Consider the following 13,733-nt stretch of genomic DNA (forward strand, 5'->3'; position numbering starts at 1 on the left):
GCCACTGTCACATCTTATGACCTTTCCCAGATTGATTGGCAGCAACAGTTGCTCCTCTAAGGAGCACATTTTGTCTGTTCCCTTGCAGTTTCATTGATGGTGGGAGGTTGCAGAAGGTGGTGCTTTCTCTGGAATACTATGATGAGGGTTCTTCAGGTTCTTACCCAGTCTCTGTGTAAAATGTGTCCTTTGTGTTCAGCTGGAGCTCAGTCAGGACGACCTGAGAGTCATGCTGCGGATCGTGACAGAGAACCTGGGAGAGGCCGTTGGTCTGGATCTCTGCGCCCCCCAACAGGAGGGCAGCCTGCAGGTTCCAGCTACCAGAGGGGCCCCTACAGGTCTGACAACCACAGAGAAACCTTGAAACTGGTCTTGTTTGAGTCTCTCAGCCATATTTTGAGTTTAGTGTCATACATGGGACCTGTGTGCTACCTGTTCAGGTGAATCTGAGAAGCCAGCTGGGAGCATTGACGGGGATGAAGCTGTGGAGATGGTGAAGTTTAACTTCAACGTCGAGTCTCTCGAGCTGGTTCTGTACCACAATGACCCCAAACAGGTCAGTCAGGATACACTGGGGCTAAAAGAGGAGGTTTCTAATTGTTCTGGTCTGGCTGGTCTCACTGTTATTTCTATTTTCAGGAAGCTGCAGATCTTTGGCACCACCAGAACCTGAGACTGGGGGAGTTAGCTCTCCGTCTGATGAAAGCTTCAGGAAAGATCCTGAACAATGGCAGCATGGAGGTGAACACTATCCTGACGTCCTGCACGCTGGACGACCTGAGGAGTGGAGTGGACCGGGTGACGTCACGGTAACGATCACGTGACTCTCTGAACACCACAGCAGTGAAGTTGCCCCAAATCAAAGAAACTAATCAAACAAACTGGGTCTAACTGAAACTGAAAGCCCTGAGTCCTGGTTGGTCCTTTCAAATTCAATTACATCCAATCAGAGCCTGTGCCAGCCTGGGTTCTGAATCTAAAGAGAAGCAGACTATATATAGGAGAAGGAAACTATATAGATTCATACAGAACTTTAAAGAATTTCTTGGACAACTTTTACTTTGCAATGTACAGAATTGTATTCGCTAACTGTTGCTTTTTTAATCTGTTTGATAACAATTTAACAGATTTCTCTCCAGTTTTGTTCTGGATACTTTTATAAAAAAACATTTCATGTCACTAGAGTAAATTTTGCTCAATTCATTTTTTTTCTTGTTAATTTCCGTTTCTGTTTGTTGATTTAATGTCCTTTGTGCATATTCTCAGATTTTCTGACTGTAACCGTTGATCTGTAACTTAATCTAGCGTCCCTGTATTAGCCTTCAAATAGTACTCTTTTTTTCAAAATCTAATACTACATTCAAATAGACGGGTCTGTGTTCAGATAGTACCCTTGTTCTGATATTTGAGACCCTATACATGTCCCTCTGAAACATTAGATAGTTATCGAGTTGAGCGTAAACCGAATGCAGGTGGGAAACGAAGGTAAAACACTTCGGATCCAGCTCCCTCATCATTAGTTTTATATTTTTTGAAACTTTCTTTTCTCCTGGATAGTATGATTCTGATGTGTCCAGAGCTGGATGTAGTCTAACCACCGCAGATTAAGGTATATGTGCATTGCTTAAAGAATTTCCATTCAGACATGGTGGAGCATAGAGTGTCAGTAAGCAAAGCCCTGTATATAACTACAGATCAGAATGAATCTCTCATCTAAGCATTCCTAGAAAATAACCTTTCTAGGCTTACTGCCATCTTTCATGGCAATGCACTCAGCATTTTCTTCTTCCTGCAGGATGGTGGGACTGAAAGAGGAGAATGGCCACCAGGCCATGATCGATGTAACGTTTCGGCAGGATCCTGCAGAGCGGGAGTTGGTGGCTGTCTTGCAGAAGCTCTATCTGTGCGTGAGCGTGGAGTTCCTGATGGCTGTCGCAGATTTCTTCCTCCAGGCTTTGCCTCAGAGTCCAGCTGCGGCCACACTCGCTGCACCGAGCGACAAGCTGCCACTGAGACGGGTAGCAGAACCACGAGCTGAAACCAAGGCCGGTAAGACTTGGAGATTGAAAACAACCAAGATATGGTCTGAACAATTTTGTGAACAGGAATGTCTGCCTAAGTATAAATTAAATTAGAATGAAATATAAATAAACTGAAAAACGCTGGTTTAACATGAATGAACAAGTTACAGTTATCACAAACCTTTAGGGAAAAATGATTATAGATGATAAATCCTAACATGTAAATGAGAGCCAAATAGTCCAATTAAAGGCTATTTGTGCTGAATTCAGTGCTAGAAATCAAAGCCAAGTGAAGCTGCAGAACCATCCCACCCTCCTGGTTGCATGTTGTGTATTTTTCCATCATGCAACAGAATCAGAAGCTCTGTCCTGTCTCTGCAGCCTCCGCAGTGAAGACCCTTCTACGGGTAGTAATAGTGGACCCAGAAGTTGTGTTTGTGGCCAACCTGATGAATGCCGATGCTCCGGCGCTCATGGCCTCATTTCAGGGTGACTTCAATCTGCTGGCCGAGGAGGACAGTACCCAGAAGATGAGGGCCAACCTGAGGGACCTGAAGGTTCTCGCCTGCCCATTCATTCAAAGCAAGGAAAACAAAGCTGTAACCACAGTAGGTCTTGATCTTTAGAAACTGAACAAGGGCTTGACCAGTTCTCTCCTGCATGAGTAGAAATCCGGACTGACTCAGCTCTTACTTATTCTAATAGGTGCTTAAACCCTGCTCTGTCACCTTGGAAACCAAAACCAGTCCCAACCAACCACTGAGTGGCTCTGTGATGGTGGAGGAAGTCATCATGAAGGTACGTTAATTTAACTCTTTGGTTTAGTTCCTTCTGTGTTTCAGCTGAAAATAATGGTACAGTCTCTACAGTGAAAGATTCAGTCTAAAAATGTAAATGTGTTGTTTCAGTTTCTCTGGTTTTATTTGCTAATAAATAGCTGAACATTTTAAAAGAAACGTTGAGTGGTGCAGCTAGTCAGCCTCATCACAGGTGAGGACAACTCAGAGTACAGACAGAGGACTTTGTGGACTGGTGCCAGTGGAACCACCTCCTGATCAATGCGGGGAAAACCAAGGAGCTGGTGGTGGATTTCCAAAGGCACAAACCCCCACAAACTGATAGTGGAAAACATCCAGTGAACTGAAGTTGAGATAGGGGACTCTTAGAAGAACCTGGATGTTCACCTGAACAATAATCTTTGCTGGAGTTACAACACCAATGTTCTTTACAGGAGGGGTCAGAGCAGACTCTACCTACTGAGGAGATTAAGGTCTTTCAGGGTGCTCCAGGACTCTGACGTCAGCCATTTTCTATGGTGTAGTATGTTGGAGCAGCAGCTTATCTACAGCTGAGAGGAAGCAGTTAGATAAGCTCATCAGGAAGGCTAGTTCTGTCCTGGGACTCTAGCAAAAATAACATCACTGTTGGACAATGTCTCCCACCCCATGCATGAAACTGTAACAGACCTGGTGAGCTCTGTCAGTGACAGACTGCTGCATCTTAGGTGCACAAAGTAACGTAATCACAGGTCCTTCCTCCCAGCGGCTGTTAGACTCTACAACCACATAAGTATTCACATCCCTGCTGGTATTTGCACAATTGTTTTCTTTTCTTGTAAACAGTCTCAACGTTCTTTACGTCTGCGTCTGCATGCTTCCACTTGCCTTTTACGTTGCTGCTGACACCTGAATTTCCCACATGTGGGACAATAAAGGAGATTTCTATTCTATTCTATTTTATTTTCTGTGCAAGCCAAAAACGGCATTTGCACCTTTTAGTAAGACGTATTCTGCAATAAAATCCAACCTCATGAGCCGTGATTTCAGACACAAACTGCAGAGCTACAGAAACAAATCAAGGTATCACAGTGGTTAAGTTCAGATCTCAGCTTTGACAGAGAAGATTTGTTTACTGTCTGAGCTGTAATGATCTCATTGAATTATCTCTGCTGTTCTAATTGCAGAAACAGGAAATGCTGAACTGTCGGCAAACTCATAGTTGTTTTGTATTCTGCCTGCAGATCTCTCCCGTCATCCTTAACACGGTAATGACAATGACAGCCGGCATGACCGCAAAAGCACAGGCCGAACAGAGTCAGGAATCAAAAGCTGATGTCAGCAACCTGTGGTCCACCATGAACGTCTACAACTGTAACTTCTGGTTCCTGGGGGTGGACCAAGCCACTGAGATTACAGAGAGCTACGAGGAGTCCGATGGCAGTAACGAGGGAGAAACCTTCACTGCTCAGGTCAAGGTAATAAAACCAACACAAAATCCAAAAGGATTTTCTGAAATTTCACTCAGATGAGGTAGGAGTTTGCTCTTCTTCATGAGGTGTTTTGGTCTTCCAGGTGGTACAGGTGACACTGGAGTCTGGTTTGGGTCATCGGACGGTCCCTCTGTTGCTGGCTGAGTCTTCCTTTAGTGGGGAGGCCAAAAACTGGTCATCTCTGCTGCAGCTAAAGGCCGACATGACATTGGAGGTAATGCAGAGCTTCGTACATGCAGGAAACGTTCTCACCTTAGGCTGGTTGGGTGCTTTTATTTTGAAAAAATAAAAATAATAATAAAACATTTCTCATTATGTCGTCATACTTCCTGTTAGAGCCATGGCTTCAGTTTTGGACAACAGAGAAATAGAATGACTCTTCACTGGTGAAGATGGGTTTTTAACACTTCTAACAGTTTTTCCAAATTTAATGTTTAAGACGATGTTTTGGGAAGTGAAGCTGGTTCAAACCTTCAATTAATTCTGCTCAACATGCCCCCATGATCCCGACTTTCAACCAACATACGTATTTTTGGCAATTTTTGCACGAATGTAGTGTATTTTAGACAGTGTATCCATCCTTGTAGACATGTTTTGTATTTGGAGATGATTAAATCCTTGTAGGTTTGTGTTTCATCATTCAGTTCAGTTATAATCAGTTTATGTATACAGTGCCAGTTCACAACAAATGCCATCCTAAAGCACCACACAGATCCAGTTAATATAGAAGAAACATAGTTAATTCAGTGTACTGTACTAAAAAGAAACAAGGCTATTCTTGTTCTCCTTTATTGATGGTGAGGTTCTGTTCAGGCATGAGGATGTGTGTTTGTGTTTGCAGGTGAACTATTTCAATGAGGTCCACGCAGTGTGGGAACCTCTGATAGAACGAGTGGACAGCGGCCGACGCAGGTGGAACCTGGAGCTCGAGGTTATGCTCAACACCGTATTTTATCCCCGAGTCTGACTGGATTTAGATCAGCTGAATCTGTACACATTTCACATCCAAGTCCAGATAGTGATCTGATAAAGTAAGTTTTTTTCCATGCAGATTAAGAAGAGTCCAGTCATGGACAAGAGTCCTGTCCATGGAGACGACTTTCTGTTTCTTCCTGAACCTCAGACTGCCATCAGCATCTCCTCCAAAGACACCCTGAACATCACTGTCTCCAAGTGCAGCCTCAATGTCTTCCAAAAGCTCGCAGAGGTACAGAGGGTGCTGTTTTACGTTTTCTTTTTCCATTAGATGGTAGAAATGCCTTTTAAATGTTATTTGTTTATTGTTCTCCTTTAGGCATTCACCGAGGGAACAGCCTCAGCATTTGACCACACCCTGAAGGAGAAACCTCCCTTTACCCTTAGAAATGCTCTGGGGATTTCAATTATTGTGCAGCACAGTGCCAACTTGAGTCCGGTTGGATCCATGACACATGGAAAATTACATGAGCTATCAGTGGATCAGAGCATGGACTTGGTGCACTCTGTTTTTGAATCCTCAATCAGAGGGAAACTCTCAGCTCTGCAGAGACAGGAGAGCTGCCTGTTCAACCTCACCATTGGTCTGAAACCTTCACACTCTCTCTGATCCTTGTTTTTTATGCCAGTTCTGCCTGACACGGTTTTAGTAAAACTCTCTCTGAACCTGCAGTGCCATATGGATACAGTGAGATCTCCAACATCGCTGTGGATAAACCCGGTCGACGTCTCTGCAACGTGCGAGGTCCGATGCTGCAGGAGGCGGTGTCAGTGCTGCTGCAGATTGATGCTACTGAAGGCAACAGGATTATCACTGTACGCTCGCCGCTGCAGGTCAGAACCACAAACACGCCTAGCTCTTATGCGCTTTATTGTGACAAAGACTCATTGTAGATTCATTACTGTCTCTGTCGGCAGATAATAAACCACTTCTCAGAGCCTTTCACTATCCTCAAGTACTGTCCAACATCAAGAAGTCTGCAGAGCATCGGCACAGCAGAGCCAGAGAAAGAGTTTCATGTTGATCTAGATGCATACAGGTATGATTATCTAATGTGACGGCTGCTTGTTCGGTTGCCTTAGGTTTTATTTTCTGTGCTAAAGGGGCTGGTTCTGTCTTACAGGACAGAGCTATAAGTGTCCTGTTGCTGTCTTTCTTGCAGGTGTCAGCTGTTTGTGCGTCCAGCAGGTGCCCTGGATGGGCTCTACGGTTCGTCTTCCAGCTGCATGGCCTGGAAGGAGCAGGTTCACTGCAGCTCCGAGGTGCAGTCGGTGCTGCAGTGTCCTGCGTTGGACAGCAACCTGCTGCCGCTCATGGTCAGCACGCTGGCTGTCCCTGACGACCTGCAGCACATCACTAGCCATGGCGAAGAGGACTGGGACCCTGCCTACGTCATCCGCCTGCATCCTGTGGCCGCGTTGTCCAACCTGCTGCCGTACACTGTGAGCTACATCATGGAGGTACTACAAAACACAAAATATTATGTATACACAACCATCAAAGCACTTGTGCTTTCATGCATCCATCATCCATCCACCAGGTGATGGAGCTCCTCAACATAGGAACAGGCTGTACAGAGGAAATGTTTTTCAGCTGCTTGTTTGTAGGATCTGGTTCTTTTAGCCATTAACTCAGGGTCCTCAGGGGAGGGTTGAAATGTAGGTGCAGCAGTAAATCCAGAGCTTCCCCCTTTAGTCAAGTCAATTTCTTTATAAAGCTAATTCAAAAACAAGAGCTGTCCAAGGTGCTGTACAACTGTAGAATATCAAACAACTCAAGAAAAACACCAGTTTACACCTGTTTAAAACCCAGGGAATAAAATGTATTTTTAATTCAGTTTTAAAAATACCTGATATACAAGAGGCCCCTAATGTGCAAGGCCAGTCTATTCTACAGTGTCATAGCAGCTGCTGCACAAGCCTGGTCTCCTCTGTGTTTCAACCTGGATCTCAGAACAACAAGTAGATTTTGTTCAGCTGTTGTGATTATGAATGTGAATATATTATTTAATATTAATACTTTAATATTTTATTAAATAATCTTCCGGTCTGTTAAGGGTTATCCTGTGAATACCAGCCCAGTAAGGCGATGGTTTTAGGACAAAATAGAAAGGTGTGAGACGAGCTCTGACATTATTGAACAGCATAAACTCTGCACATATATGGAATGAATTCACACAATTTCTTAAAATACAAGAATTTATTAACAAAAATAAGTCAACTCAAAGTCAAACATATTTCAATCAACAAACTCTTTACTTTGCTAAAACAATCCAACTAAACTACCAAGCAGAATTAAAGAATAAAGACTAATGGGTTATGTACAATATAAACAAGTTGATTAAAGATGATTGAAAATCATGATGAACGAGTGATGCAACATTACCATGCAATGTTTATGTTTGAGAACCAAGGATTATCTTGAAGAATCTGGAAATGAAGTTAAATTAGTCTTGGAACTAATTTAGGGAATAATCAGCAACATTTAGACAACCATTCACAATGCAAGATCAGATAAAATATGATTTTAATAAAATAATATTTTAACAAATGATTTGCTGAATAAAACCAACCTTCTGGATGACTAATTCTCAAGGGTGTATAATTAGCTGCCTTTATTTATTAAAATAATATTTAAAGAAATATTAAGGATAAGAACCAAATCATTGAGAAATGGGCTTAATTGTGTTACTTAGTTATCAAGTTTAGTAAAATAATATTTAGGGAAATATTATTTTACTAGATTGAAAACTAACAACCCTTTTGGGTAAATAGTTTTTAGCAGGCAAACACGTGTTCTTAGCTGTTAGCAGTTAAAGCTAACAAAAGAAGCTTAGCATCAGAATCAAACACATACCTTTAAAATACCATTAATAAAAGGGTTAAAATGCATAAGTTATGGCCGATCTTCTGTGTTTAAAATCACCCGTTAAATAAAGTTTGTCTTAACTTAAAAAACACAGAAACACAAACTGAGCACATGTGCTAAGCAGATAATCTGCTAGCACCAAGATGGCTATGTTTTCAACACAAACAAAACCATACGTCATAAAACAAAAAAATGTTTAGATTATTTCACTCTAAATTACTTCTCTCTGCCCAACACAACCTCTTACGTGAACCGTGCTGAGGAAAAGTTGTCCGGAAGTTGAAGAAAGCATCCATAGTGAACAACAGGGTTAGCTGCAGCTAACCTCCGTAGCTGTTGGGGTGGCTCGTTCTGTCGGCCGGCCAAACTGAAGAGTTTATGTCTGTTTGCCTGCAAAGAGACATTAGCAAGCTGTGTCTCTCCGTCCAGTTCTTCTGGGGACCTGCGTGGAAGAGGTCAGTTTGTTGCAAAAGCGGGGTTTTTATTCGGACAGTGACGTCACGGGAAGTTATTCCCTGTTCCTGGCTGTGCTGGAAATAGGTCAATGCGATTTTATTTTGAAAGTTCCAGAAAAGTTCGTAGTGGCCTTTTATTTTGTCCCCATGGCTGTGGTCCCAACACAGCAGATCTTACTGATCTAGCTGGAGTATGTATGGTTAAAAGATCTCGGAAGTAATCAGGTGCCAGTCCATTTAAAGATTTAGAAATACACAATAAAATCCTAGGATCAGGCTTCTTTACCCTGACATGCAGCCAGGGTAAAGAAGTCAGTATGGGAGTAATGCAGTCTTGCTTGCCAGTCGAGCCACAGAAGTTGGAGCAACTACAGTTGGTCAGTCTGTGATGCTTCAGTGCCAACATAAAGACTATTGCAGTAGTCCAGCTCAGCTCCTTCCGAAGGTCTGATGTGACATACTAAACCTTCAGCAGCAGATCATTTAAGCTTTAGAAGCTATGAGGTGAGTCTTGGACTGAGACCTGGTAAATATAGAGTCAAAAGCTGAAACTATTTGTTGTGTTCCTTAAACCTTTCTGGAATAGTTCAAAGAACACAACAACCAGTTGTACTAAGAACTATAAGAGGCCTCATCCTGGTGCAGTCTCTTCCTCTGTCAAAAGAAGACAGCTGTCCAGATGATCCATCACAGCAGACCACCTTCTTCCATTTTCTCCATGGTCCAATCCTGATGTGCCACATGCCCGTTGTAAGAGCTTTGGGTGGCGACATGTTTCTAACTGAACTAGAGGACATCAACAGGCCTTTAACACCCACTACCAGTGTGTTGAGCTCACTGTTTAACTCAGGACAAAATTGGTTTCATTTCATTAAACAAGGAACAAGTTGTTAAAATCTGACCACTGTGGCTTGAGCTGTTATGTTTGGTCTCTCTCAGAACTCTGCTGATGTCTACGAGCTTCATGAAGGCTGCACCTCTGACCTGCTGAACGCTCGTGTGTCAGGTGAAATCATGGCGCTGGCGCTGATCCAGTACCAGGGTCGGGGCTGGCATGGGCACATTCAGATCGACCGGAACCTGCCAGAGTTCTTTGCTGTGTGCCTGACCTGTGACTCAGATGCTGGCCTGACCGTGGACGTGAATGTTCACGTGACAAAAACATCGAGCCGCTTGCTGCTGTCGCTTTACAGCCCGTATTGGATCATCAACAAGACGTCCCGAGTGCTTCAGTACAGGTCAGAGGATGTCATCTTCAAACATCCGGCCGAGTACCGAGACGTTGTCCTGTTCTCCTTCAAGAAATCAAATCTGTTCACCAAAAGCAAGGTGAGAGACGCCTGGGAAGGTAGAGTTTAACCAGACCACCTTAAGTAGCTCAGAGACGTAAAAATGCAGTTGATTCTTAGCAGGTCGTAAAGACTTTCATTTTTATTTTTATATTGAATGTTAAGCTTTCTCTCTCACAGTAATAGTTAAATGTACAATACATGTGGGTCCAGGAGCTGTACAGTATAGCTCCCGGACCCGAGAGGTGGTCCCCTTCATTCCAGGGGTGGAGACAGGCAGACCGCCCAAGCCACCCATCCAGACTACGGCTAATGGTGAAACATGAGGCTGAACCAGGTCAGAGAGGTACGGAGGAGAGGAGCATTAGGGCATTTAAAAGAAAAGAGAAATGCTCTTAGGTGTTTGGACACTGGCAGCCAGTGGAGAGATGACAGAACAGGAGAGACATGTTTGGGTTTGTGTGTTCTGGTTAAAAGACGAGCAGCAGCATTTTGAACTGGCTGAAGGCGTGAAAGAGAGGCCTGACTGATCCCAGCATAAGATGAATTGCAATAATCTATATGAATTGTGATAAATGCATGGATTATCATATCCAGGTCATGTTTAAACAAGCCAGAAACTTTTCTGCAAGACACTTCTAACCTGTTTGTTGAATCCAGGGTTACACCAAGATTTGTAACCTGTTGCTTAACATGCGGTTCCAGATTACCAAGGTTTGGAAGAGGAGCGTGTGAATTACTGTTAGGACTGAATAAAATCACCTCTGATAACATTTGAGGTTAGACTGAAATTCTTTTAGAACCTGTTGAAGACCAGATCCGTTTTATTTTGCCCTAATATGTAAGAACTGAGAGTTGAAACAGTCCATGCTTTGTTTTATGCATGAATGGTGCCTCGTCCTTACCCTTAATTGAACTATAAAAGTGATCAATGACCAATCTCCATTACTCCATTACACCACCATTGTTTTAATTGTTGTCCGTCATGCACCTCAGCTGTAAGTCAGTCCTGGTTCTGACTGCCTGTAAAATTAAATGTTGTTAGCGTTTCGGTCGGATCTAAATCAAACATCTGCTGCAGAAACGGCTCTCAGTTTTGGTCCTGGATACACCATGAAGAACAGTTACCTGATCTATCAGCTAGTGGTTTTGTTTTCTTAACACTTAAAGGACATTTGTAAGACCAGAGCCTGAGCTGCTACTTAAAGCTGTCTGTGGTTGCTTTGCAGCTCCAGCTGTGCATCTCTACCAGTTCCTGGTCTGACACGTTCTCCCTCGATACAGTGGGAAGTTATGGCTGTGTTCGCTGTCCTGCCACCAACATGGACTTCCTGGTAACTCCTGTTGTCTTCTGTTGAGCTTTACGTCACAGGACCGCCCCTCTGATTAAGTTCTTCCTTTTTATCTTTGCAGGTGGGTGTTAGCATCCAGATGAGTAGCTTTAACCTGACCAGAATCGTTACTTTGAGTCCTTTCTACACCCTGGTGAACAACTCTTTGTTTGAACTGGAGGTGGGAGAACTCATCAGCCAGACCTCCATCAGATGGCACTACATCCCATCCACCGAGGTAAGTAAAACTCATGTCCATTTAGATGTTTTCACAGCAGAACCTTTCTTGTCTGGTTATCTATGATCAGGACCTGGTTTGCAGGAATCTTTCTGAAGGTTTTAGCTGTTTTTATGACCATGTTCTGTTGTTCTAGTGCCTCCCTCTGTGGCCAGAAAACACCTCTAAGAAGCTGTGTGTCCGTGTGGTTGGATCTTTATCCAATTCCAAGTTCTTCTTCTTCAGTCAGCAGGACAATGGCACCCTGCTGAGCATGGACATGGTCAGTGTCTGGTCTCGGGTTCTTTATCCCGACCCTTAAAACCTTTTCATTTCTTTTACCTGAGAGTGTCTTTGCAGTGTGGTGGGATCATCGTGAACATCAATGTCTCAAATCACTCTAACATCATCAGCTTCAGTGATTATTATGATGGAGCAGCTCCGGCCCTGCTGATTAACCACACGCCCTGGGCCTCCATCAGCTACAGACAGAGGTTAGAGGTCACACCCAGAATTCCACAAACATTGAAGGAAGGTTTAGCAAAATGAGCCAAAGAAACCAGGTGCCATTTTGCATGTTAGGTCTGCACAATATTAGAAAATATCGCGATGGCGATATCGGGTGCGATGTCTGCCTATTTTCTTCTTTGCTCTCTGCCTCATCTGTGCGTCCGTCACTCTGTGACCTTTAGCCTTGTGGGCGAGGTCATTGGTGTCTGGTTTGAGCATCTGCTGGCGTGAGACTCTGTCCTACTTGCTAAATAATTACATTAGTATGAAAAAGCTCATAACTCTTGCAATATATTAACAGTTATTTCACTTCAGACATTTGTTTTATGAATATTGCACACATTCATATTGCCATGACGATACATTTGCAATATATTGTGCAGCACTAGCATATGTTCTGTTCAAGGTCTGCAGCAGAACCACAAAAAGGAAACACTTGCACCTTTTCCCCCGGGCTGTATTTAGGTTTCACAGCTCTGCTCCACTTGGTCTCGTTCTGCTAGCCACTGCTGGAGCTTTGGCTGGAAGCCCCGCCTCCAGCCATCAGGTCGCTGTGCGGCTATTGACGTTACCGTGTGAGATCTGCGTGAAGCGCTAAAAATAATAAATAAATAGAAAAAAACCTATAAATAAGCAAATTTCTGATAATGTTTGTATTTGTATATGCAGGAATGTCTTATATATGATTTTTCATGTTTAAAATGATCCACTGGGATAATTATCTGGACCACAGCCCAGCCAGAACTTATAAAATAAGGCTCAGGGGTTCTGATGTGAGTTGGGAGAGGAGAGATGCTGCTGTCTGGATGCTGAAGCTCCAAAGAGCTTTGGGCTTTGTGAGGAAGGTTTTACCACGGCAATAACGAGGACAAGGCCCTTAAAGCACAAAAGGGAAGTTAGTTTTAGGTTGGATATTGGATATTCATGCTCCATGGATTCACCGTGGTCTTCCTCCCGTTTGACTCGATGCAGGCAGTCTGATTACAGGCAGCTGCTCTCTGCCTGCTCCCTCCTCCTGCAGACGTTGGTCCATTTATGGACTGGTAATACATTTCCTACCCAAACACATTGTTTCATGGTGGGTTTGTTTTGTGTGTTTTGGGGGAAACGTTTGTGCGTCTGATTTTAAGTGTGATCAGCTGGTTTAAGGTGGTATTAAATACAGCGCCACCTATCTGTGTGTAATTCAGGAAGCTGATGTGTCCTTTTTCTTTTCTTTCAGCCTTCAGGCTAGTTTATGATCAGTAAATAGTAAAATTATATTTGGGTCGACCCAACAGTCTGTTCACATCACATATGGTCCCGACTCAGCCCAGATCGGACCTGCTCAGGAGCAGGGATCAAAAAACAAGGTACCGGTACAGAAAAAAACAGTGATGGAATGGAGCCGGACTAAATAGAGCCAGTGGAAAAGGGCTAACTGTTTCCAAAACTTTAAAACAAAAAGTTCTGATCCAGACCAGACTGTTCCACATGTTCCTTCAAAGCAGGCAGAGCTACCAGTAATCTTTTTAAAGAGGTCTGGATCAGTCATTCTGGATAAGTCCAGTCTGTTGTTGGTCTTATGCAGCTTTTTCACTTTGTTAAAAGATATTTGAACTGGTGCATAAGATCATTTAAAAGATTACAATAAAGTCTGACTTTGCTTCATATCTGTTGATTGTTTCAGTGACCTTTTAAATGTGCTTTAAGTACCGTACATGATTACACCTCCCTACGCACACACTTTAAATGGCACTGAAAGACATGATGCCAAAGGAAAATGAATCTCTAGCATCGTCAATTCCCCCACATCTG

General features: G+C 43.3%; 1 protein-coding gene across 1 annotated transcript in view; it reads left to right on the top strand.

Annotated features, from left to right (window-relative positions):
• Nucleotides 1-13,733, top strand: part of vps13c (vacuolar protein sorting 13 homolog C) — a 110,217-nt gene that overhangs the window by 81,206 nt on the left and 15,278 nt on the right. Inside the window, exons 92-110 of the mRNA XM_047362512.1 lie at nt 200-338; nt 441-556; nt 640-809; nt 1,796-2,049; nt 2,403-2,629; nt 2,727-2,819; nt 4,042-4,275; nt 4,373-4,504; nt 5,132-5,221; nt 5,342-5,497; nt 5,585-5,849; nt 5,939-6,099; nt 6,184-6,305; nt 6,429-6,726; nt 9,529-9,918; nt 11,108-11,212; nt 11,292-11,447; nt 11,584-11,709; nt 11,787-11,920. Of these exons, the coding sequence (XP_047218468.1) occupies nt 200-338; nt 441-556; nt 640-809; nt 1,796-2,049; nt 2,403-2,629; nt 2,727-2,819; nt 4,042-4,275; nt 4,373-4,504; nt 5,132-5,221; nt 5,342-5,497; nt 5,585-5,849; nt 5,939-6,099; nt 6,184-6,305; nt 6,429-6,726; nt 9,529-9,918; nt 11,108-11,212; nt 11,292-11,447; nt 11,584-11,709; nt 11,787-11,920 (3,368 nt within the window). The remainder of the gene's footprint in view (nt 1-199; nt 339-440; nt 557-639; nt 810-1,795; nt 2,050-2,402; nt 2,630-2,726; nt 2,820-4,041; nt 4,276-4,372; nt 4,505-5,131; nt 5,222-5,341; nt 5,498-5,584; nt 5,850-5,938; nt 6,100-6,183; nt 6,306-6,428; nt 6,727-9,528; nt 9,919-11,107; nt 11,213-11,291; nt 11,448-11,583; nt 11,710-11,786; nt 11,921-13,733) is intronic.

This window comes from Girardinichthys multiradiatus, chromosome 4 (genome assembly GCF_021462225.1).
Source record: "Girardinichthys multiradiatus isolate DD_20200921_A chromosome 4, DD_fGirMul_XY1, whole genome shotgun sequence".
Lineage (NCBI taxonomy): Eukaryota > Metazoa > Chordata > Actinopteri > Cyprinodontiformes > Goodeidae > Girardinichthys > Girardinichthys multiradiatus.